The sequence below is a fragment of the Symsagittifera roscoffensis genome, chromosome 9, assembly GCF_963678635.1.
Source record: "Symsagittifera roscoffensis chromosome 9, txSymRosc1.1, whole genome shotgun sequence".
NCBI classification, from domain to species: domain Eukaryota; kingdom Metazoa; phylum Xenacoelomorpha; order Acoela; family Convolutidae; genus Symsagittifera; species Symsagittifera roscoffensis.
Window position 1 is genome coordinate 33,816,130 of NC_087070.1, and position 23,372 is coordinate 33,839,501.

The window sequence follows — 23,372 nt, forward strand, 5'->3', positions numbered from 1 at the left end:
CTGAATCGTGACACTGGTCTCTTTGGGGTCCGATGTCATTTCGTTCAGCCCTTCTAAGATGCGCAGGTTCGTTAATTTTTGTTCGTATGATTGATGTTGCTCGTCATCGAACTCTACTTTGGGTCAAGACCGGTCATCGATCCATTCCTCGTCTTGGTCATCGACTATGTCGATGTCCTGTGACACGGTTATTTCTTCTAATCCCACCAATTCTTCCACTATTTTCTCCAGATCTATTCTGTCCACTACGAAATCATCTCCGTAAGAGTTGTATTTCGTCAAGAGTCTTGTCCTGTCACTCTGTTGTGTCTGTATCGCAAACGGTAGGTCTGGTTTCAAATTCTTGGGGATTTCCATTTGTTCGGGGTCTCGCCAGTCCTCTACTGCATAGTGTAAGGTTTCTTCATTCGCTTCAATCACCTCATTGGGATCCAGGTCCAGTGGTGGACTTGATCCTTCCTCTATGACCTCATTCCCATCATTATTTCCCCTTCTGCCCTTCTCATTGACCTCACAGGCCGGGTCCATCATCAGATAATCCCCGTATTCCATGTCTGCAGGTATACACCAGTCTTTCGTAGATGGGTTGTGTGGATTAATACTTTCGAAGTGAACGGCTCGGCCGGTACTCAGTATGTAAAATCGTCCTACTTGGTGCTTTTCCGTAATCATGAAGGGTCTCCTTCACTTCTTTAGGAGCTTTTTCGTTCCTTCCGGTGGTATAACGTTTTGAAATACCCATACGTGTTCTCCTACTGAGTAAGTTTTTGCACCAGTTGCTTTTCTAATGAACTTTTCCTCTGCCTTGCCTGTGCCTGCTGAGTGCTCCGTCTGCACAAGTAGTTCAGTTCTTGTTGACGTCTAATCACATCCCTTACGTCGACTTGTGGTGATGTTTTCTTTCCCTCATACTCTGGGTAAAAGAAAGTCAAGGGCAAAGACTTCTCATGTACGGTCAACATTGAGTGTGAACTAACTCCCCGATGGTGGAGTGTTGCGTGCTGTTGTAAGCTCCCATCACCTGTGGAAGGTAGCTGTCCCAATCGGTCATGTACCTGGCACATTATACCCTCAGCATCGACACCAGCGTCCAATTTTGCCTCTCCACTAAGCCAATCGTCTGGGGATGGTATGTCCTGAAATGAGCTTGGGCCACCTGAGAGCATCTCATTAGCTCTTTAGTAAGTTCTCCTACGAAAGCTGTTCCATTGTCCGACTGAAACGTCATCGGACAACCATGTATCGCTATCCACGTATTGATTAGATGATCGCTCGTCTCTTCTGCTGAGGCAGTTCTGCAGGGCACGGCCTCTGCATATTTCGTGAAGTGGTTTATCATAACCAAAACCTGATTGCGGCCACTGCCTGTCATACATAATTTCTGGTGGTCAATCTGCACCACCTCGTTTAATTCAGACGACTCGATCGACTGCAAAGGAAATCGCAACTTCCTTGGATCCTTGACCTGTGAGCATGAGAGACATGATGTTACCCATTTCTCGCATGCCTTTTTCATTCCAGGCCACTCAAAGTGTTCCAGAATCCTCTGGTATACTTTGTCGATTCCTTGATGACCCATCTGATCATGTGACCTGAATAAAAGTTATGTTTGATAGAGTTGCGGCAACACTATCGCCTTATATTTGTACAGGACTTTGTCTTCTTCTCTTCTCTTGCAAGCCACGATCCCTTCCTTGTTCAGATATAACCTTCCCTCTTTATGCATAAAGTACTGTCTCAGATTACGGTAACTGTCTGCCTCCAGTTCGCCTTTGTCTGCTGCTCCATTTTTGATCCACCTTTTCAAGTTGCTCGTCATGCGGTGATTTCTTTGCGCTCTTAGTAGGTCCGAGATTCTGTATCTTGCCATCAAGTATGTCTTCATGACCCTCAATTGACTATTCATTTCCTCGGGCTGATGCGTGTCATCTTCCATCTTCACCCACCAAATTTTCGCCAATGGCTCTGTCTCTTGTGTGAACGGTTGAAGATCAATCCTGACTACTTCTTTCTGTGGCAACAAACTCATCGATCGTTTCGATACCGCTATTGGTTCTAGTTCATCCGCTGCGTTGTCAAAGACTACTTGGCTGGGTACCACGTAGCAATCACTGTCAAGGTCTTGATATACTTCTCTGTCCAGGTCTCTAGCTCGAGTCTCCACTAGTAACGTGTGGATCGCTAGCTCTGGCAATTCCGATCGCGTGCTCGAGTTCCTGTCTGAGCAGGTGTCAATTCCTGAATTCGTCGAGTTGTCATCAATGGGAGTGTCTGCCACGGAGCACGTTTCTTCTTCGGGATCAGTTTTATGCGCTCTGCTCATCCATATGAACTCCCCGAACAGAATTTTATCCTCCAGGCTTTGTTCCTCACCATGAAATTTTTCCTCTGCACCTGACTCACTGGCCAAACTTTCCTGTCCCGGGTCTTGTTGATCAACTTGCCTGTTCTCTTCAACGTCCTTCTCCCCGGACAAATTTTCATGCCCCAGGTTTTGTTCAACTTCTTCACTTTTCTGATCCTGATCCTCAAAGTTAACGGTTTCCCTTTTTGTAGTCAATCCACCCACAAATCCACCCAACATCCGCAACACCTGCACCCTTTTATCCAGCAATGAGAGGCTGTTTATGTTCATACGTGAGAGTTCCTGTTGGACCAGGTTCGAACATAGCAACAGATCCAAAGGCACCGGGCGGGTCCTTCTTTGATAAGCTCTTTATTTCTGCTGCCTTTTCCACCGGTAACTCGAGGTGCCCCGGATCTGGATGTCCAGATTTGTCCAACCATTTTGTCAAGGGAAGCGCCTCATAAGTTTCTTTGTTCGGAAACGAGAACCCTTCCTTGATTTCCGCCTGACTGATTGGCTTGCTTCTGTTCTAGTCTTTCATAAAACTCTGTCTTCTTGCTGAGGCTGTCAGCATTCCTGTATTTGTCACGCATCCTGTGCTCGATTATAATGTGTTAGCCGTCTAGCCTGACTACCCACCGACCAATATAGCTCTGGTCCATCGAGTACGTCTTCAACCAGGATAACGCTGTTGTCCACGCGTAGCTTAAAGAGAGCGCTCCCTAAGTATGCTCGGTATTTCTCCGCGAATGTGATCACTGCAAACATTTCTGCCTTTGGTGCACCATATTTCATTTCAGTGTCACTCAACACTTTGCTGCCATATGCAATGAGACGGAGAACTGTTCTTCCATTTGACTCTTGCTCCTGATGTAGTATTCCTGAGATGGCTACTACTGGTGCCTCAGTGTCAAGAAGGTACATGCCCTTCTCTGTAGGCATGCCTAGCACTGGCGTTTCGCACAGTTCCTGCTTATGTTCTCGAAGGCAGCTTTAGCTTCTTCGTTCCGTTCGAACTACTTTCTTTCGTTGCGCATCAGTTTCTGCTTGGGGTACACATTGTCTGCGTATCCTTTTATGAACTCACGGTAGTAATTGGCAAACTCCAGGAAGCTCAAAAATTGTGTGTCCGTTCTGGGGGCCTTGCATGTCAACACGGCCTACACTGCTTCCGGGTCCGGCCTTACGCCATGCCTGTCCGCCATCCTTCCCAGGTACTAGACTGAATCTCTAACGATTTCACATTTCGATGGTTTGCATTTCAAGCCTGCTCTTTTCATGCAACCAAAGACCTCATCGAGTCAATCAATGTGGTCTGCCAAGGTGGGTGCTGCTATGACCACGTCATCCTCATTACACATTACACATCACAAGATTGCCGTACTTCTTAGGTACTCTGGTCAAAGCCTGAGCCATCGGTCTTTGAAAGGTCTCCGTGGCGTAGCAAAAGCCAAAGGGTATCCTCTTCCAATGGTACAACCCCAATTCACATGCGAAACCGGTGTTTTCTCTGTCTTTCTTCCGCAGAGGGAACTGCCAGAAAGCGGAACCCAAGTCCAGTGTGGTGAAAAACTTGGCCTCACCAAGCTTCGAGAGGCTCTCGTCTATTCGCGGTATCGGGTAAGCATCTTTTTTTGTCACTGCGTTTAGGTAATGAAAGTAGCCACGAAACCTAAGCTGTCCCCCTTTTTTTGCCCATGACAACCCCACAAACCCACGGCAATTTCGAGGGTTCTATCATGTCATATTCGAGCAACATTTCTATTTCCGCTCGGCACGCTTCCGATTTATGAGGCGTCAATCGTCTTGCGCCTTCCCTATGAGGAATGGCGCCTTCCTCTAATTCGATTTCGTGTTCGACGAAGTTGCAACAACCCGATAGCTGCCTTATGTTTTGAAAACACGTCCGCGTTCCGATTTGAAACCGCCCTCAATGATTCAAAATCTCCCTCGCCTATTTTCCCTCTCAAGTATTTTGTCTCCGGCAAAACCGATTTCGCGGATTCTAGTTTGTATGAAGAGAGGGTTCCGGAAAAATTGAGCAGCTCGACAAGCCGTCATCCTTTTCGGATTTCATTGAAAACAGTTTATTAATAGATTTAAAATCATTAATTCTCTTTAAAATTTTATCTTTATTGGCGTGATTCGCGCAGTCTTTTACGTTATATCTCTTCAAGTTTGGTGTCACTTCTCATAGTCGGTTTTCGTCGACAAAGCGTAGCCAAGATTCTTTCCACGCTGGATTTCAATAACACACTGGCACACAGTCCGTTTCGTGTTACTGAAAAGCTCCGGCATAAAATCACTGAGCTTTGACTATATGGGTTCGGTACCAGACAAACCTGTTTTGCATCGCTTAACGAGTTTAAATTTCTTATCCTAAAAACTGCTACTACAGCTTGTCCCGGCTGTAGTTTTACTTTTCTATCTAAAAAAATGGCACCTTGTTTCACCTGTTATTATTCTATTAATTGGTCGCTTAACATACTTCCGATCCGGGTTTCTGATCCTTGTTAGGCCGTTGTTCAAGTCAATCATCACAACGAAATTCCTGCAAAGTCACGGCCCAAGATGAATTGATCGGAGTCGTCTAAGTTCTCTACCACAAGGAAGGTCATCCAAAGATCCCGTCCTCCCATGTGAAGGTCCGTTATTGGTGTTCTTCCGGCTACGTAGATTGCTCCGCGGTTGTCGGCCGCTACTCTGAGGTTTGTCGTAATTGGATCTTCACTCGGAAACCCATTCTTTCCCATTCTTGCCCGTTCTTCCTGACCCAATAGATCTGCCATGTTTGGTCACTATCTGTTGTGACGTAAGTCCTAGTGTAGATACTTATCCCGTCAACGTTCAACGTTTTGTTAAGGTCCGTAGACTTCCACGTAGCGTCCGTGGAGTTTCTTTGTTCGAGGGTCATCCGTTGTCAACAACGCTCGCACAGCCATCGACTCAGTGCTTGGCTCCACCTGTGTCAGATAATCTGCATATGTGTCTAAATGCATCATAGTGAACTGTGAGGGCTCACTTATGTTCCTGATCACCTGATGTCCCGCAACTGAAATTATTGACTGTGTTCTGCTTCCTTGTGGCACCGTTCCGTACGTCTGCCCAGAGATCACGTTTAGTTTCATGCTCAAACTGCTTGGTGCTTTCGTTTCTTTGACATATGATGCCTCGAAGGCGTTAAGCTTCTCCTGAATTTTCTCATTCTCTAGTTCGAACTTCTCTTTTTGTTCGATCTCCTTCGTCACCAACTCTTGCTGGACTCTGTTTAGAGCATCCCTCGCGCCTGCCCTATAGTCGATCTTGAAGTCATCTGCCGCAGTCAACGGTTCCGGTTCACTTATCTCTTCCGTTACTGCCTGCATCTTCTTTGTTGCCAGCTCTTGCGGTTTCTCCTTTCTGCATGCCTCCGCTTCACTCAACAGGCGAGCCTTGCTGCCTTTCACATCCGATAATGCTTCTTCATGCCTTGGATGCTTGATGTCTGCCACAGCATCCCAAATGACCCTCCAAGTTACAAAACAAAATAAATTTGGCCGAATTTTGCATTGGCTCCCCTCATGAAATCTTCATGATGGACCTCTGAAGCATCTTCATCCTCGAGGCTAAAGCCTATTGCTTTCATGCCCTGTTTGTACGTTGGGCATGCTGACACATGATGGTCCGTCGAACTGCAATTTGCACAAGAGCGTCTCTTGTCCTTATCGTCCTTTGGTGTGTACCAATTGTTACCCTGGTTAGCTGCTCAATTGTTAACATTGCCATAGTTATTTTTGTAATGGCCAGATCTCGATGGGGGTTTTAGAAAAAGATAATCCTTTGACTTAAGTCTCAGCTCCTCTGGTGTTGGCGCATTAGTTGAAACTGGTATGTAATGTGTCGCTTACATAGTACGAAGCTCGTCATTCTTCACACCGTCGATGAATTTTGAGACTACTGCTAGTTTCATCCTGCTGTTTGACTCATCTGGTTGACTACGCCTTCTAAGTATCTCCAAATCATCTAAAAATTTGTCTATCTTCTCGTCTTTACGTTGCCTCCGTTTCTGGAAGCGCATCATCACTTTGCGTTCTCATACTCCTGAGCCAAAACGATTTAACAAGATTTCAAAGATTTTCTCAGCTGTATCCCGCTGGTATTGCTTTATGGCCATCACGCAGTTTAGGGCTGTCCCTTCCAGGTTGCTGGTGAGCGCACTGCATTCTTGTCTTTCTGTCAAGTCCTCCTCTTCAAAATGCAGTTTCATCACGTCTATCCAGGTATCAATACAGCCATCAGATTCGTCTTTATAGCATCTTGGTTTCTTAAAAACTCTTCTGGAATTTTCACTGCGTTCACTGGTTTTCAATAACCTCGTAAGGAAAGTTTCCAAGGACCTGTTCAGAGGTTCAAAGGCTGTGGCCATTGATGTTGCGTTCCGTGAATGCCGCGCTTGAGCATCATTCACGTCTCCCAGTCGCATGTGTGTCTTGCGTCGGTCGTTCGTTTGAGGTCTGTCTGTTGCCAGTTGAACTTCCTCTGATTATTGGGCCCCGTTGCCTATTGCCCCCTATGACATAGCTTGATGAACTGCCCCTTCCTCTCGTGTATCCATATGTCCATCTTCTATTAAGTTGTTCATTGAAGTTCACTCTCGGCTCCCTGCTGGGTTCTCCTGAGTTTGTTTCCCCATTCCTCGATCCACTCCTGTTTTCTAGGAGCCCATCTAACCTATCCGTGATAGTCCGAGTGCTTTTCTCCATCTTCGCGTCTATTCTCGTGTCAAGAGTCCCAAGAGTCTGCTCTTGTTGAATACTCAACTTCTTCATGTGATCTCTCAATCGTGTCTCCCTTTGCTCAGCTTCCCTTGTCATTCGTGACAAGTTTTTGGCCAAGTGTTCATCCGTTCTCTCCTTCAAGTGTTTTTCACTTCTGCTGACTTCTTGTCTGTTGCGGTTGATCTCTTCCCGCAGGCTTTCTCTCTCGACGTGAACTGCTCTCTCTAGTTCACTCAATCTTAAGGACATCTGTTCGTTCTGTTCTCCTATACTGCCCACTATGTTGGCCAAGGCTTCTTCAATTGATGCTCCGTTTTCCACCTATGGCGTCACATGTGGTGGTGTAACCCTATCGGTTCCGGGCATCTTAATGCTGGTCGAGACTCGAGTCTTACTTCTCTACCTCGACATTTCTTCATAATCCGCTTCTGGATCCGCTGGTGGCACTTCCGAAATCGTCCCTGTCACAAAATATCCTTGATCCATTTGCTGTCTTGCTTGTTTTCCTGACCTTACCAAATGGGTCCGTAGAGCCGGTCTCACTATTGGTGTATGCATCATTCTCCTGAGTCGAACTATTGAGGCTTATTTGAGATTCGAAGTCATCTTGTTCGTCATCGTCCTCCTCCTCTTCCTGGGTTTTTGCTTCATCACCTGTACCCGCTCCCATGGTAAATGGAAAGAGATTTCCCAAAGTGTTTTTCACTCGTTCCGAAAACGAGGAGGACGTTGCCGGTTTCTCCGTCACCCCATGCAGCATAGTGTTATCAGTGGGTGAACTTGCAGTCGCCACGTTTCCAGTAGAGATGTCGGACAGTTCCGACATCTCCTCTCGATCTAGTGTCCCGGTGGAAGTGGCAAAATCTTAGCCTTGTTCTACCGGCATGGATTCACTCGCCAATCTTCTGTTCCCTTTCCCTTCCGTTCCACGTCCTGTCCGACTATCATCCAAGGCAGGGTCCGGATGAATCTCTACTTCTAACGTTGCCTTTTATCTTTCTGAGGACTTTTGACTCCTGCTTTCAACCATTCCACCTGAAACTTACTTACCTTTGTTGGTCCGGGTCCGTGCGATCCTTTCCACAAAAGGGTCGTTCATTGCTTTTTTTTTGTTTCTCTGGTATGAATTTGCTAGAGCAATCACTTAGTTTAGGTATCCTTGACTTGTCTAGATTCACTTTCTGTATCACTTCTCACCGCTCATGCACTCAATTAGATTGCTAAGGTTCTTATTGTTTGAATACTGATAATAATAACACAACACAATAAGTTCCCAAAGTTTCACTATAATAGTGACCACCAATCCTTGTATGTTATCACAGTAAAGCGTGTATACAATTTGTTCACAACAATCGATTGTTGGTTCTAAGATATGAAGCTAGCACAGTCTGATGATATCAACATATCTAAAAGATCTACCCGCTCAATAACAATTATTGAGGATTTTAAAACCAAAAACGAAGAAAGGTGAAAATAAATTCCAAACAAAATGTATGTGTTTGTACTTTACTCAGTGGCAATTCAATTGTCGAACGTGTTTCTAAAAAACAGATCTCTCTGTTCAGTGCAGCACTAAGCAGACAAAACTTGAAAGCATTTACTTTATCAAGTGGGCGTCTATTGCACCCACCGAGTCCTGTGTTACCTATCTGCCTTCGGATTGCCCGAGCTAGACCTACAAAAATCTTCAAGGCAACCACGTTTCCAAAAAATAGTTTGGATTTTAATCCACGCAATTTTATGTCAAAATCTGTTTCCAATTAGACTTAGAGTCACGAATCTCAGGGCTTAGACCTGTTTTGTTTTACTATGATCTTTTTAAAGGCAAGTTACCAGTGCAGTCACTAGCTTCTAGCCTGATTCCTAAAATTGTAATGTTCTTTACTATTTATATCACTTCCTTCTACGTACGCTTTAGGATCCCTAGAATCAGATGCTTTATAGGAAAAATAATTTTAAAAACATTGTATTTCTATGACAAAATTAGGCCCCTTCCGGATTTGCAAAATAGGACCCTTCCGGATTGGCGAAAATGGGACCCTTCCGGATTGGCAAAATTGGGACCCCTCCGGATTGGTGGAAATGGGACTCTTTTGGATTGGTGAATTTAGGGCCCTTCCGAATTGGTGAAAATGGGACCCTTCCGGATTGGTGATAATGGGATCCTTCCGGATTGGTGAAATTGAGACCCTTCCGGATTGGTGAAAATGGAACTCTTCCGGATTGATGAAAATGGGATCCTTCCGGATTGGTTAAAACGGGATCCTTCCGGATTGGGAACCCTCCGGATTGGTGAAAATGAGACCCTTCCTGATTGGTGAAAATGGGACCCTTCCGGATTGACAAAACTGGGACCCTTTCGGATTGGGACCCCTCCGGGTTTGTAAAAATGGCTTTTCCGAGACGTTTAAAAATTACACCCGAGACCCTTCCTGATACGGTCTCCGAGGCTATTATGCCAAATGAAATAACTAGGAAGCGTGTTTTTTCCGTCCCCAGACCCTTCCGGATCGGAGCTAAGCTGCTTTTTTGACCATTCTCCTCAACTGCGATGGGTCTTATAACTAGCTTAGTCTTTACTCGACTATCGTTTTCTGGGTTCCCTAACCCTCCCTTTTTGTCAAGAACAGCTTAAAATTGCCTTATTCAACCGTTACTACCCTTTGGTAGGGGTATAAGGGCTTTCCAAAAAAAAAACTTTTTACGAAACGTGAAGGGTCTACCTTCACAAATTGGTAACTTTGCTAAAAACAATCTTAACAACTTTCTATGCTTAATTTTTTGAACTATTGAAGGCTTTATAAGTAAGTTCAACTAATTTCTGATCTAATGGTACCAAGATCAACTGGATCAGTCCAGTAGTTCCAAATTTATTATTCACAACGTCTTTTTTTAAGGTTCAAAAATTTTCTCACTTATAGGTTCCGCCTAACTTTTTTCGCAATCCTTATCTTATTGACCTAAATTTTTTTGATTCGAGCTCAAAAGGCTTATATTCTTCTAGTTCAATGCAAAAAAAAACCGATATGAAACGTTCCAGTTGAAAAAAATTTCCAAAAACAATGCTCTTAGGACACCTCCGGATTGACTATTCCACTAAATCAAACACGTTAAGCTCGATTTCACTGGGACCCGGAAAGTTATTGGCAAGCGGCTTTTAAAAAGTGTCGATTCACTATTGAAAATTGTTCGAACAACAGTTTTAATTGTCCGAACGCAAAAATTTCAAAAAATTTTCTTATTTTGTAGCGTTTCGTTTTTCAAAAATCAAGAAAATTCGGTTTTAGGTATCCAATTAGTTCCAACCCCTTCCGAACTAAAGTAAACCGGTTCCAATAATTAAACTAGTGCAGTTACAAGGTAAATCACCAATTTAGCACTTTTTTCCTTTTCAAAAATATCGATATCTCGAAAATTGCGATTTGTGGGGGGTTCAAAATATCGCTATTTTGACCCTAAAACCGGTCTGCTTACTGTATTTTTCACTGAAAAACGGTAGCGGAGTATTAATATAGGCTGTATAAATAGTAACACTAGTAATATTATACCCCTCCGGACTTGTCCAATATCCGAATTAAGGTGCCTAAAGCGGAAATTCGCAACTCGGTGAGGGTCACTTCAGTGCAGTCACTGTCGAGCCTCCACAGATTGATATCTTAATTTTTGTACCAAAAGGGATACAAAACTTGTTAACGATACCCAACAGTCGATTGTTGTTTTCCTTGAGCCCATTCTTAGTGCTCCTTGCAGTGCTTGCCGGATCAGTATTCTGCTCTAATCCTGAGACCCTTCAGGATTTAGCGCAAATTAGCATTAACTTGCTTAAATACTCAAATAACCCTGAAATACAAGCACCAGAAACGGGCCACAATTTTGATCGTAACGATCCTGACTGATATAAACGCCTGTAACAATAATAAATCTAACAATAACGAACGGAAGGGTCGGATCACATCTCGTGTGGGGGTATGATTTCTGCTGATTTTATAATTTTTTTTAACTGTTTTTGGTTTTTTCGGTTATTTTTTTCTGTTTTTTTAATTTTTCTTAGGTACTATACTACTTTTTGCTTAGTTTGATGTATATCTTTAAGTGCCTCTGGTCACAAACCCCTCAGGGTACGACTTGACGGCCAAACCACCCACCCTTCCTGGTACGTGAATTTTCGGTCTTATTTAGGTTAAAAAGCAAGTTTCGAGAATCCGGAAGGCTTCCGCATTCCAAACTACCCTTCCGCCCCTGTGCTAAGGGCCTGATTTAGAGCATCCACTCGGCGCAAAGCGCTCGTTAACGGTTCTGCCGTTCATGATGTTTAAAAAATAACACCCAGGAGCGCCATAAAAACATGTATGTAACATTCGCCCGGAAGTACAAATTGACGAAAAAAGAAGCTAGGTTCTAAAACGACCGGTTAGCGTCTCAACACAGCTCTATATCCTTTTCACCGTCTCCGCCAAAGCCAATTTTTTGGTGGTCTTTCTAACATCGGGTCGACAAAAAAAACGATACTGTTTCCGGCTTCGATCGGAACGCTCTAATTAATTTAATTATATGCAAAAGTAGTGAGCTCATGGCTGGGTCTCAGTATCCCCAAATCACGAGGTCACTCCGAAAAACAGGGCTACTTTTTATTTATCATAATACTATTGTTTTTGTTCGGTAGATACAAATCATCAACTCCATCGAAGAAGGATCAACCCTTACCCTCAACTCCTAGCTTCTAATAATCTGTAAACGAATTTAGATGTTATTAATTCAATTCCGGACATGACCAGAAGCTAAAAATTCATAAAAACAGAGAGGTACAGTTTTCTTCCGAGACACTTCCAGATTCTGGAATCTGGGCAAATAACAGTCTTATTTCTTCCCGGAAGGCTGGACACGTCGTCCCAATACCCTTCCTGGTTCTCTACCTTCACAAATTAGTAACTTTGTTAAAAACAACCCTAAAAACTTTCTATGCTTTTTTCGAACAATTGAAGCGTTTATAGGTAAGCTCATCTAATTTCTGATCTAATGGTACCAAGATCAACTGGTTCTGTCCAGTAGTTTTAAAATTTTTAATCAAAACGTCTTTTTTAAGGTTCAAAAAGTTTCTCATTTATAGGTTCCGCCTAACTTTCTACGCAATTCTTATCTTATTGGTTGATCCGAGCTCAGAAGGCCTATATTTTTCTAGTTCAATGCAAAAAACCCAATCTGAAACGTTCCAGTTGAAAAAATTTTCCAAAAACAATCCTATTTGGACACCTCGGTATTGACGAATCCACTAAATCAAACACGTTAAGCTCGATTTCACTGGGGCCCGGAAGGTTATTGGCAAACGGGTTTTAAAAGCTGCCGACTCTTTAGTCAAAATTGTTCGAACAACAGTTTTCATTGTCCTAACGCAGAAATTTCAAAAAATTTTCTTATTTTGTAGCGTTTCGTTTTTTCAAAATTCAAGAAAATTCGGTTTTCGGTACCCAATTAGTTCCAACCCCTTCAGAACTAAAGTAAACCAGTTCCACTAATTATACTAGTGCAGTTACAATGTAACTCACCAATTTAGCCTTTTTTCCGTGTCAAAAAATATCGATATCTCCAAAATTGCGATTTGTGGGGGATCAAAATATAACTATTTTGACCCTAAAAAACGGTCTGCTTACTGTAATTTTTTTGACTGAAATACGGTAGCGGAATATTAATATAGGCTGTATAAATAGTAATACTAGTAATATTATACCCCTCCGGGCTTGTCGAATATCCGAATTAAGGTGCTTAACTCGGAAATTCGCAACTCGGTGGAGGGTCACTTCAGTGCAGTCACTGTCGAGCCCCCACCGATTGCTATCTTGTTTTCTGTAGCAAAAGGGATACAAAAAATGTTAGCGATACCCAACAGTGGATTGTTGTTGTCCCTGGGCCCCTTCTTAGTGCTCCTTGCACTGCTTGCCGGATCAGTCTTCTGCTCTAATCCCGAGACCCTTCAGGATTTAGCGCAAATTTGCATTAACTTGCTTAAATACTCAAATAACCCTACGGTACAAGCACAGAAACGGGCCACAATTTTGATCGTAACGATCCTGACTGATATAAATGCCTTTAACAACAATAAATCTAACATCAACAAACGGAAGGGACGGATCACATCTCGTCTGGGGGTATGATTTCTAATGCTTTTGTAATTTTTTTTTTACTGTTTTTGATTTTTTCGGTTATTTTCTATGGTTTTTGTTTTTTCTTAGGTACTATACTAATTTTTGCTTAGTTTGATGTATATCTTTAAGTGCCTCTGTTCACAAACCTCTCGGGGTACGACTTGACGGCCAATCCACCCACACTTCCTGGTACGTGAATTTTCGGTCTTATTTAGGTTAAAAAGCTGGTTTCGGTAATCCGGAAAGCCTCCGTGTTCCGAACTACCCTTCCGCCCCTGTGATACGGGCCTTCTTTAGAGTATCTGCTCGACGCAAAAAAGCTCGTTAACGGTTCTGCCGGTCATGATGTTTAAGAAAAAATATCACCCAGGAGCGCCATAAAAACATGTATGTAACATTCGCTCGAAAATACAAAATGACGAAAAAGGAAGCTGGGTTCTAAAACGACCGGCTAGCGTCTAAACACAGCTTTATATCCTTTTCACCGTCTCCGCCTAAGCCAGTTCTTTTGGTGGTCTTTCTAACATCGGGTCGACAAAAAAAACGATACTGCTTCCGGCTTCGATCAGAACGCTCTAATTAATTTAATTAAATGCAAAAATAGTGAGCTTATGGCTGGGTCTCAGTATCCCCAGATCACGAGATCACTCCTAAAAGCAGGGCTACTACTTAGTAATTATATTACTATTGTTTTTGTTCGGTAGATAAAAATCGTCATCTCCATCGAAGGTGGATCAACCCTTGTCCTCAACTCCTAGCTTCTCATAATCTGAAAACGAATTTTGATGTAATTAATTCAATTCAGGGCATGACCAGAAGCTAAAAGTTCATAAAAACAGAGTGTTACAGTTACCCCCCGAGACCCCTCCGGATTCTGGAATCTCGGCAAATAACAGTCCTATTTTTTCCCGGAAGGCTGGACACGTCGTCCCAATACCCTTCCTGGTTCCTGGGATTCGTGTTGTAACGATTGGAGCGGCACGGTCTTTACAACTCGGAATGGTCTTCTGATAGTTGTTTTCTACTTCATTCTCGATCTGTATCGCAAAATTGCCGTTCACCGTTTCTACAATGAATTCTGTTGTTGTGTGTTTTTCGACGTTTCAGTTGTCGCGAAATCTCAAATTGTTACGTGTCGTTCATGCTCAAATCGAAGTTTTAAAAATCAGCATGTCAGGCTAAATTAACCATTCCTGATTCGTTAAACTGAACAATTAACACAGTTAACTCACAAGAACTGTCTATCTTCCCAGTCAGATGTAACAATAAAAATTCGAATCCAAACTTGCCTTTGGACACATTCTGGTCAAATGTCACACTGCGAAAACGTTTGAAATTTCCTTTTTATCAAAAAGCTATTGTTCCAGAATCGAAAAAATTTCGCTTAAGCAAAAAACACTGCAATAACTTACATGTTAGCTTGAATTTAGCAACAAAACGAAATTGTAGAAGCAAAAAAAATTGGAAACTGTCAGAAATTGTGGCTAAATTAAAAAAGTTGTTACATATTAGTTGTTAAATAATTATTCGCTATAATTTTGAAGTTGTGATTGGTTAATTTTTTGAAAAACATGACCTGTATGATTTTGTTTCTGATCTGTGATCGATTAGGAGTGCGGCTTGTATTTAGACAACCGCGTATTCATACTCGGTATTTAGACAAAAGCTGTATGAACCAATCAGAATCGAGATAAGAAATAAATAATCCAAAACAAGTAATTAATATTTATTAATTTCGTCTTTGTCTCGATTCTGATTGTTTAACACACTATTTGTCTGAATAATGGCCGTCTGAATACGCGGTTGTCTAAATACTGCTATGTAACCGATCGATTTGTATATATTGGTTTAGATTTTTAAAACATGAAGATGCACAAAAATGTGTGAAAACGTTTGATTGAATTTACAACTTTAACGCATTCTCAAATTAAATTTTCACGTTTCTAATGCGGTTCACAAAATGTCGCAAAAATTGGCTGAAAGAATTAAAATGATTCATGATTGTCATAATTTCCTCTAATTTTTAAAGTTCTTGTTAGTAAGTCGAATGGCAGTGCAGGACTTAATTTTCTGAAGTCGCTTACTAAGCTGATAAACCTCATTTGTGATGGCAAAATACCCAAACCCCTAAGACCTTTCTTTTTTGGCGCAAAGCTTATCGCCCTCATAAAGATAGACGGAGGGCTGAGACCGATTGTCATAGGCAACACGCTGAGATGTATCGCGTCCAAATGCGCTGGAAGCAAGGCCCTCTCCGAGCGACGAAATTTTTTCGGAAACGTACACGTAGGATGCGGTACCAAACGAGGAGCAGAAATAGCTGCGCACTCGTTTCGAAACCTAATTGAACGCGACGAAAATCCAAAATGCACTGTTCTTTTGAAACTAGATTTTAAGAATGCCTTTAACTCTCTAAATAGAGAAACAATGCTGAATCATGTGTATTGAAATCGCCCCGAATTGTATAGTTACACCCATTGCGCATATGGTAAACCTAGTTACTTTTTTTACGGAAGCTCTGTCATAATGTCAGAAGACGGAACTCAGCAAGGTGATCCTGAAGCCCCACCCTTTTTTGCGGAAACAATTCATACACTAGTCAAACAGTTGAAGTCAAAAATTAACATCTGGTGTTTAGATGATGGAAATTTAGCCCACGACTTAAAGGTTGTACTCCTTAAAAACATTCTGAAATCGGAACAAATTTACGGCCTGAGCTTGAACACTGAGAGGTGCGAATTTTCTTTTTTTGGGACCGACTACTAGTACACAGTATAATTCAATTTTAACACAATTTCGAAAAATAAGCCCCAAAATAAACATAAAAACAAAAGAAGAACTCCTCATTTTAGGATCTCCAATCGGCGAACTTTGACGAAAATAATTGCTCGAGGAAAAAATTAAGGAGTTTGAAAGAATCTCGGATGGCATTGACAAACTAGACTCCCATTAAGGTTTTCACCTTCTGAAAAATTGCTTTAGCTTGCCAAAACTTCTATATTTTTTGCGTACGAGCCCCTGTTTTTTGCAAAATGATTTCTTGGAACGCTACCACAAATTACTAAGAAATTCGTTATGCAAGGTCACTAACGTGAAAATGCATGATAACCAGTTTTTCCAAGCAGTTCTCCCGGCAGCCAAAGGTGGCTTGGGCGTTTCTTCCGCTCGCCGACTCGCTTTACCCGCTTCCTTAGCCTGATCAGTAGGAGCAAAAGATGCCTTGAGCGAAATCTTTGGTTTGGAGCATTTGGATGGAACCTATGATGATGCGCTTAAACGGTGGTTTGAACTAAGAAAAATTGAAATGGCTCCGGAAAATGAAATCCAAAAAAATTGGACTGAACCAATTTTTGACAGCGAAATTGCGAACTTGATTTTACGACTCGAACCAACGGACGTAAAAAGATTCAACGCGTTCCAAAATAGATTTGGCTCCCAATGGTTGAACGTCATCCCGTGCAAAAATTTAAGGTTAAAACTGTCGAACCAACAACTCAGAATTGCGATAGGACTTCGATTAGGCTCAAAAATATGCGAACGGCATAAATGCGTGTGCGGAAAAGACGTTACCGAGGATGGTTGGCATAGTCTTTCTTGCCTCAAAATGGCAGCGAGATTCTCTAGGCATTCAAACCTGAATGCCCTTACGAAGCAGAGTTTATCTTCTACTCACATTCCGTCTGTTTTAGAACCACGACACCTCTACAGGACCGATCAGAAGCGACCAGACGGTTTGACGCTCGTTCCATGGGCTGTTGGTAAGCAGCTCTTGTGGGATGTAACGGTAGTAGACTCCTTAGCACCTTGTAGGGTTAATGCCGGGTCTGTTTGTGACCCTGGTACGGCTGCCGCTGAAGCGGAAGAGCGAAAAATTGACAAGTATAAAGATCTTGTAAATGATGGATATCTTTTTCAACCGCTAGCATTTGAAATTCAGGGCGCGGCCGGCCCCAGTACAGAAATTTTTTTGAGCAAGCTTTGTAAGAACATAAGCATATGGCATTCAGTGGTGGGCATCCAGTGGTGGGCATCCATTTTCCGATTCGTGAGGCGGCAAGTTGAGGCAAGCTTAAAGACAACATCAGAAAACCATAGAAAAAAGTTAGAAAAACTGTCCGAGAGACAAGATAAACCTCTTGGGGGGAGAAATGAGCGATCAGTTAGGGTACTTGATAATATTGAACTGCCTGAATGGGTATATGAAGTGCTATCAATGGGCCCCAAGCATCCAATTAGAGACAAATTTAACGAAACACATTTTTTGGCGGATATCGACATTTTCCTCTCACAATTGAAAAATCAAAAAACATCTGGTGAAACGTTATGTGAAATAGAAGCCGCGGCAAAGGCATATGCAAAAAACGTACGGCAAACCCCAAGAGACAAAGCCGTTGAAAAAACGAGGAAATATCTCAAAGATAATGGGTTGCTGGCTGTGCCTTTTGATAAGGGGGTTGGTTTTTGCATAATGAGGAAACAAACATATGAATCAAAGCTGGAATCCTTGTTGCAATCTGCTCAGTTTGTGAAAAAAGATGCAACCACTGATGAGGTGATACTGAAAATTGAGAAAGAACTTAACAAAGAGTTACTAGCCATGAACAAAAGAGACGAGATAAGTGATCAGTTATATTCTAAGATACGATCAACAGGGGGGCAACCCGCCCGTTTGTACGGTTTAGCTAAGGTACACAAGGATGAGACACCCCTACGACCTGTACTATCACTTCCCGGCAGCTCGTATGAGAATCTTAACAAAATGCTTGCGAAGTTTTTTGACAACATCGATGGAGCAAATATAGAAACCAATACTAAAGAGGCTAGAGAAAAAATAGAAAACATTGCTCTAGATCCGGATGAAACCATAATATCTCTTGATGTGAAAAGTTTGTACACCAACGTTCCCCTGAAGGAGGCAATTGAAATTGCTTTACAGAAGCTGTACAGCCAGGAGTCTCCTCCTGAAATTCAAAGAGCAACCATGAAAAGGCTTTTGAATATGGCGGTCAGCAAAGTATATTTCAAGTGTAATGATTCATGGTATGTACAAGTTGATGGTTTAGCAATGGGAGCGTCCCTCGCTGTAATTCTGGCAAACTTATGGCTGAAAGAATACGAATTTGCTCTACGACAACAAATACCGGTGGGAACGGGGGTACAGCAAATTAATGACAAAAACGGCTTGTGCCCATGTTGCAGCAGGAAAGTCACATATAGATCAAAGGGGGTTGAATGCGAGAGTTGCCGAAACTGGTATCATCTAAAATGCGGAAAAATATCCGATGACGTATACGCATCAATAACCGAGATAGTCTGGTACTGTGAAAGATGCTGCCGAGCTAAGAACAAGGAGAAGGATACTCCCCAGGTGAAATTGTTCCTCAGGTATGTGGATGACATTGTTAGAACAGTCAGAGGGGAGCCGAGTTGTCTTCTCGATGCCGCCAATTCTCTTCATCCAAATTTGCAGTTCACTCTAGAGAAAACTAATTCGGAGGGGAATTTGCCGTTCCTGGATTTGAACATAAATATATCGCAGGATAGGCGTGTAACTTGCAGTTGGTATCAAAAACCAACAGATACAGGGACTATACTGAACTATAGAAGCTGCGCCCCAACTCAGTATAAGCGTAGTGTTATCCAAGGCACTGTACACAGGGTTTTTAGGAGTACATCTAGCTGGGAGCAATTTGATAAGGCTATGGAAACTAATAGGGCGCAATGGCTGACAAATCAGTACCCTGAAAATTGGTCCGCAAAGGTGGCTTCAGACGCCTTGTGCAAGATCATCGAGGGTAAAGGCAAGCCCCTGGATAGTGACAGGGGTTTGTCAGTTCAATCACCAAAGGATGAAAAGCCCCCAATGCTGATGGTGCAATATAGAGGTAACCAGAGCCAATATTTTGCTAACAGGTTACGAAAATTAACGAACGTTCAAGTGGTTTTCACCACAAGAAAACTACAATCATGTTTACCATCACTGAAGTCAGCATTTTCTAATGACCTCAAGTCAAGAGTGGTTTATAAACTGTCATGTAGTGGATGCACTTTCACCTATGTCGGACAAACTGTTCGACATTTGACCACTAGAATTGAGGAACATAGGAAAGCAGACTCACCGGTAGGCCTCCACCTTCAGCAATGCCAACTTGAGGGAAATAGCGCAGATCTTAGTTGGGAAATTATAGATAGGTCAAACAACCAAACAAAATTGCTAACACTAGAGGCAATACATATCAGGAAAGAGAAAAGGGGCTTGAACACGCGCGATGAGTTTAGGAGCAGGGAGTTAACACTGAAAATTTAGTCCCAAAATATTTTTGGTTTTTTATTCAAAACGTACATGTCTAAATCGAAATTATGACTCAGAAACTTCCAGACAAATTAATTTTAAAATGTTTAATTAATTTTATAGGTTAAAAGTATTTTAATCTTAATAGTAATTTAGAGGTCAACTGTGATTGGCTAATTTTTTATCATGATGGTTTAGAACCAAATTGTATGTGATTTATTGTAAATAACATTTGTAAATTGATGTTTTATCGTCATTTAGAGTAGTTTATTGTAAAAATCCTGACGATGCACATAGTTGCGAAAACGTTTGAAATTTACTTTTTAGCAAAAATTTCTTCAATAAGCATATGCACTGAGGAACCCAGAGCCGGCAGCTTTTTAAAACAGAGAATTTCCCTGGCAATACAGATTGCGAACGCCGCTTGCGTAGTCGGGACAATAAATGACAAAATAACTTTCGACCAAATTTATTATTTGTAACACTTGTAATATTATATTTTCCCGTGTCGATTTGCGTGTTCTTATTGAAGAAACGTAACCCGTATCGATTTTAATTGAAAAGGACAAACACTTGTCATCTTTTTTTTTATCATTATCACTTCAATATCTAGAAAATTCCAAGGATTTTGACTGGAATACGTGATGAAGGGACTCCTAGAAAAAGAAGAAGAAAGAACACCTGAATTACTATACAATAAAAGCCGAGGCATCAGTATAGCAAAGTGTAAATAATAAAGTTGGTTAAAATTCATTGGTTACATCAAACAAAACACAACATCAGAAAACAAGCAATCAACAAAACAAAACATATTTCGAAGCAATAAACAAAACAAACCTGACTGTAATCTCGGTTACTATGATACTTTTGACCTTCTGATCACCCTGAAAAACGATTCACACAATTGCACAACAACTGCCAACAATAATTTTTGTTGCCATGCTTTAATAGCTAATTTCATCCCACCTAGGTTATGCAGTTTACTGTCACTAGTTAATGCGGCTTTACTTAAAGTACTGGGCCGCAGAACGTACGTTTTTCAGATCCAAACTGAAGCTATCCGCCGCACTCCTTAGAAAAAGTTAATTGGAATTGAATCGGAATTGAAAACATTTGAGTTGAAATATGCGACTTATTCATATCATTATCGTACGTTTGTGACGAAATTTTTTGCGAAGGCAGTAAATTAACTACGGTCAATTATAGAATTAATAATCTCACACATCAAATAATTTTTGGTAAGCAACTGCTTCACTGCGAAAAAATTTTTTTTTCACCTCAACAAGAAAATGCAACTAAGCCTTAGTGACTGGTTTTGGCGCTTATCGACTTGCTTTGGATGTTTCCTTTAGCGCTCAATTCGCAAAGATTTTTGAAATAATTATAAATTGTTGCACGAAAAGTTAGAAAAGTATTCTTAAATTTTTAATTTTTTTTGTTTTGATTTCAGTTTTCATTTGTTGAAGAAATTTCGTAATGTCGATCATGCCTCATCGGCAACCGGCTATCCTTGTTTAAATCAATGCTCTTTTTGGTCTTCTATTTGAGAAGATTCCGTGCTGACTATCGGGATCAACTGAACTGTTAGAGAAATTTTAATGAAAAAGGGCAAAATCTGCTCGATGATATAAATAATATCAAATTTATCAGTTTTCGTCTTGGACGAAATCTGTTGCAGGTTTTTTTTTCGGTCAACCAATCCAGGCAAGGCAACATCAAACTTTTGGTTTATAGGTTCTTTTCTGCAGCTAGAGTTGATAAAAATGCACGCTCTCCTAGCGTTGTAATTTGCATTAATGAATTAATCGATGTTGGCAATCAATGACTGCAAAGTCTAATTTTCTACCAATCCATCGACTTAATTGAATTATTGCACTTCGAATGGATGGAAATAGTTTTTGACAACCCCTGATTTTTTAATGAGGTGAGTAGGAAAACTGATTACAACAAATCAGCAGTAGTTTAATTTTCAGCGATAATCATGAGCTTCTAAAAACAGCAAGTTAAGTTTCGCTAGAATGGCCTCGCACAATGTGAACAACCCTCAAAATGGAAGAATTCAATATATCCAAAATCATGGAACCAGATTTATCAGACCGTCCGGGCCTGTTATACGTGGTGCTGTTTCCACGCCGACTGTCAATCCGCAAGATTTAGCCACAAAATGTCAGAACTTTTTGGATACTCTGGTCCAGCTCGCTGACGACAAAGGTCCTGAGGTAGGCACCCGGGTTAGAAATCTGGTTAACCAGCTGATCAAAGATGAACTGCAGCCCGATAAGTTTGGGGCACTAATAAGTTCTACAGTCATTGGTTCAAGACCACAACCAGGTCTCGTACCTTTTCTACAAAAAAGTTTGCCTTGTTTGCGCAAGTTCCCGCGTCCTGTCAATGGATCCACTCGGGTAAATGCTCCACATCCCTCTGGTTCTAACAGAAATGATCTGATGTCAAATTTACCAAGCGGTTACTCTGGGCCGTTGCCGGGCGACGGTGTACGCACATTGCAAACCAGCCAGACCTCAACGTCCGCCTCCAACTCAAACTTCATGTTGCCACAAACAATCAAAGTGAGTAATTCAACTACGTCGCAAGCTATATCATCAGGCCATTCTAATCTCCAACTGAATGTGCAATCCAGACTAAGTCAACATGACTCTCCATCGCCGGGGCCAGGTTTCTACCGGAGTCCTGCCCCCAATGGCCAGCATGCATCACCCGTTATTTTGCCTCCGCCTGCTAATTGTGATTTGAGAAGACACGTGCAGCAGAAAATTATATCAGTACCCAGAAATCAAAGCCCGCGACCTCCTAATGTAAATAATCACAATGTAGTTGCAAGGGAAGACGATGGAATTGTCGAAGATATCAACGACGTCACCTCACAGACAGGCATAAATTTGAATGAAGAAGCAAATTTTCTGACAGAAGACAACCTCGTTCCGTTGAATCAGCTTCCTAGAGCACCTTCTAGACCCTGTTTTATCACATCGACTAGCGCCTTATCATCGAAAATTAGAAACATGGCCTCCAACTACCAATTCGAAGAGCCGGTTTCGCCTAAAGTTGCGGATTTGATCGCACTGTCGTGTCAACGATACCTCAAAACTCTGGTGGAAAAACTTGGAACAGCAGCTCAGCATCGCAGTGAAGTTCTACGACAGGAGTCTAGGTATGAAGTTGGCAATGACGTGAAAAAACAACTGAAGTTTTTCCAGGAAATCGAAATAGCAGAATTACAAAAAAAGAAAGAAGCTGAGAGGGAAAATCTTGTCAAAACGGCTAAAAGTCGTTCCAAGAATGAAGATCCGGACGAACAGCAGAAAGCTAAAAGAAAAGTGAGAGAAATGGAAATGGCGAGTACGGAAAAGTTGACAGCGTCACAAACAAATGCCGCCGCGATTCACGCCTTAGATGATGTTGGAGTTCCGCCGCGTAAGCGAATGGCACTCGATAACCAAGAACAACCGAGTTCTTTACGTGATCATAGAAATCCAACTAACAGGGGTATGAACTCCTCTTGGACCCCGAGAAGGGTTGTGAACCTGAAGGACGCGTTGGTTGTATTCGAACAGGAAAAAACAATACGAAGCTCTCTTTTGTATGAGGCGTTTATGAAGTTATAATTTTTGATACTGTATTCCTAGTAATTCACTAACGTTATAAGTGGCAATAATCTTCTAGAATTGTTGATTGCACCAAATTTCGAATACTGCAAACTGGAAACTTGTCAAATAGCTAAAAGGCTAAAAAAAAATAGTTCCACTTAAGGTATGAAGAATTTGTAAATTATACTTCAAATGAAATTTTCAAAATCTATTCTTTTTGTTTTGCTT

General features: G+C 41.7%; 2 protein-coding genes across 7 annotated transcripts in view; both read left to right on the plus strand.

The window, feature by feature from the left end:
• The window catches only part of LOC134854597 (protein Hook homolog 3-like), a 377,820-nt gene that overhangs the window by 301,008 nt on the left and 53,440 nt on the right, over positions 1 to 23,372 (plus strand). The gene's annotated exons all lie outside the window — the stretch shown is intronic.
• Positions 20,991 to 23,371, plus strand: LOC134854077 (transcription initiation factor TFIID subunit 4B-like). Its single transcript, XM_063870151.1, has one exon. The coding sequence runs from the start codon at positions 21,555 to 21,557 to the stop codon at positions 23,160 to 23,162; it is 1,608 nt and encodes a 535-aa protein (XP_063726221.1). The 5' UTR covers positions 20,991 to 21,554; the 3' UTR covers positions 23,163 to 23,371.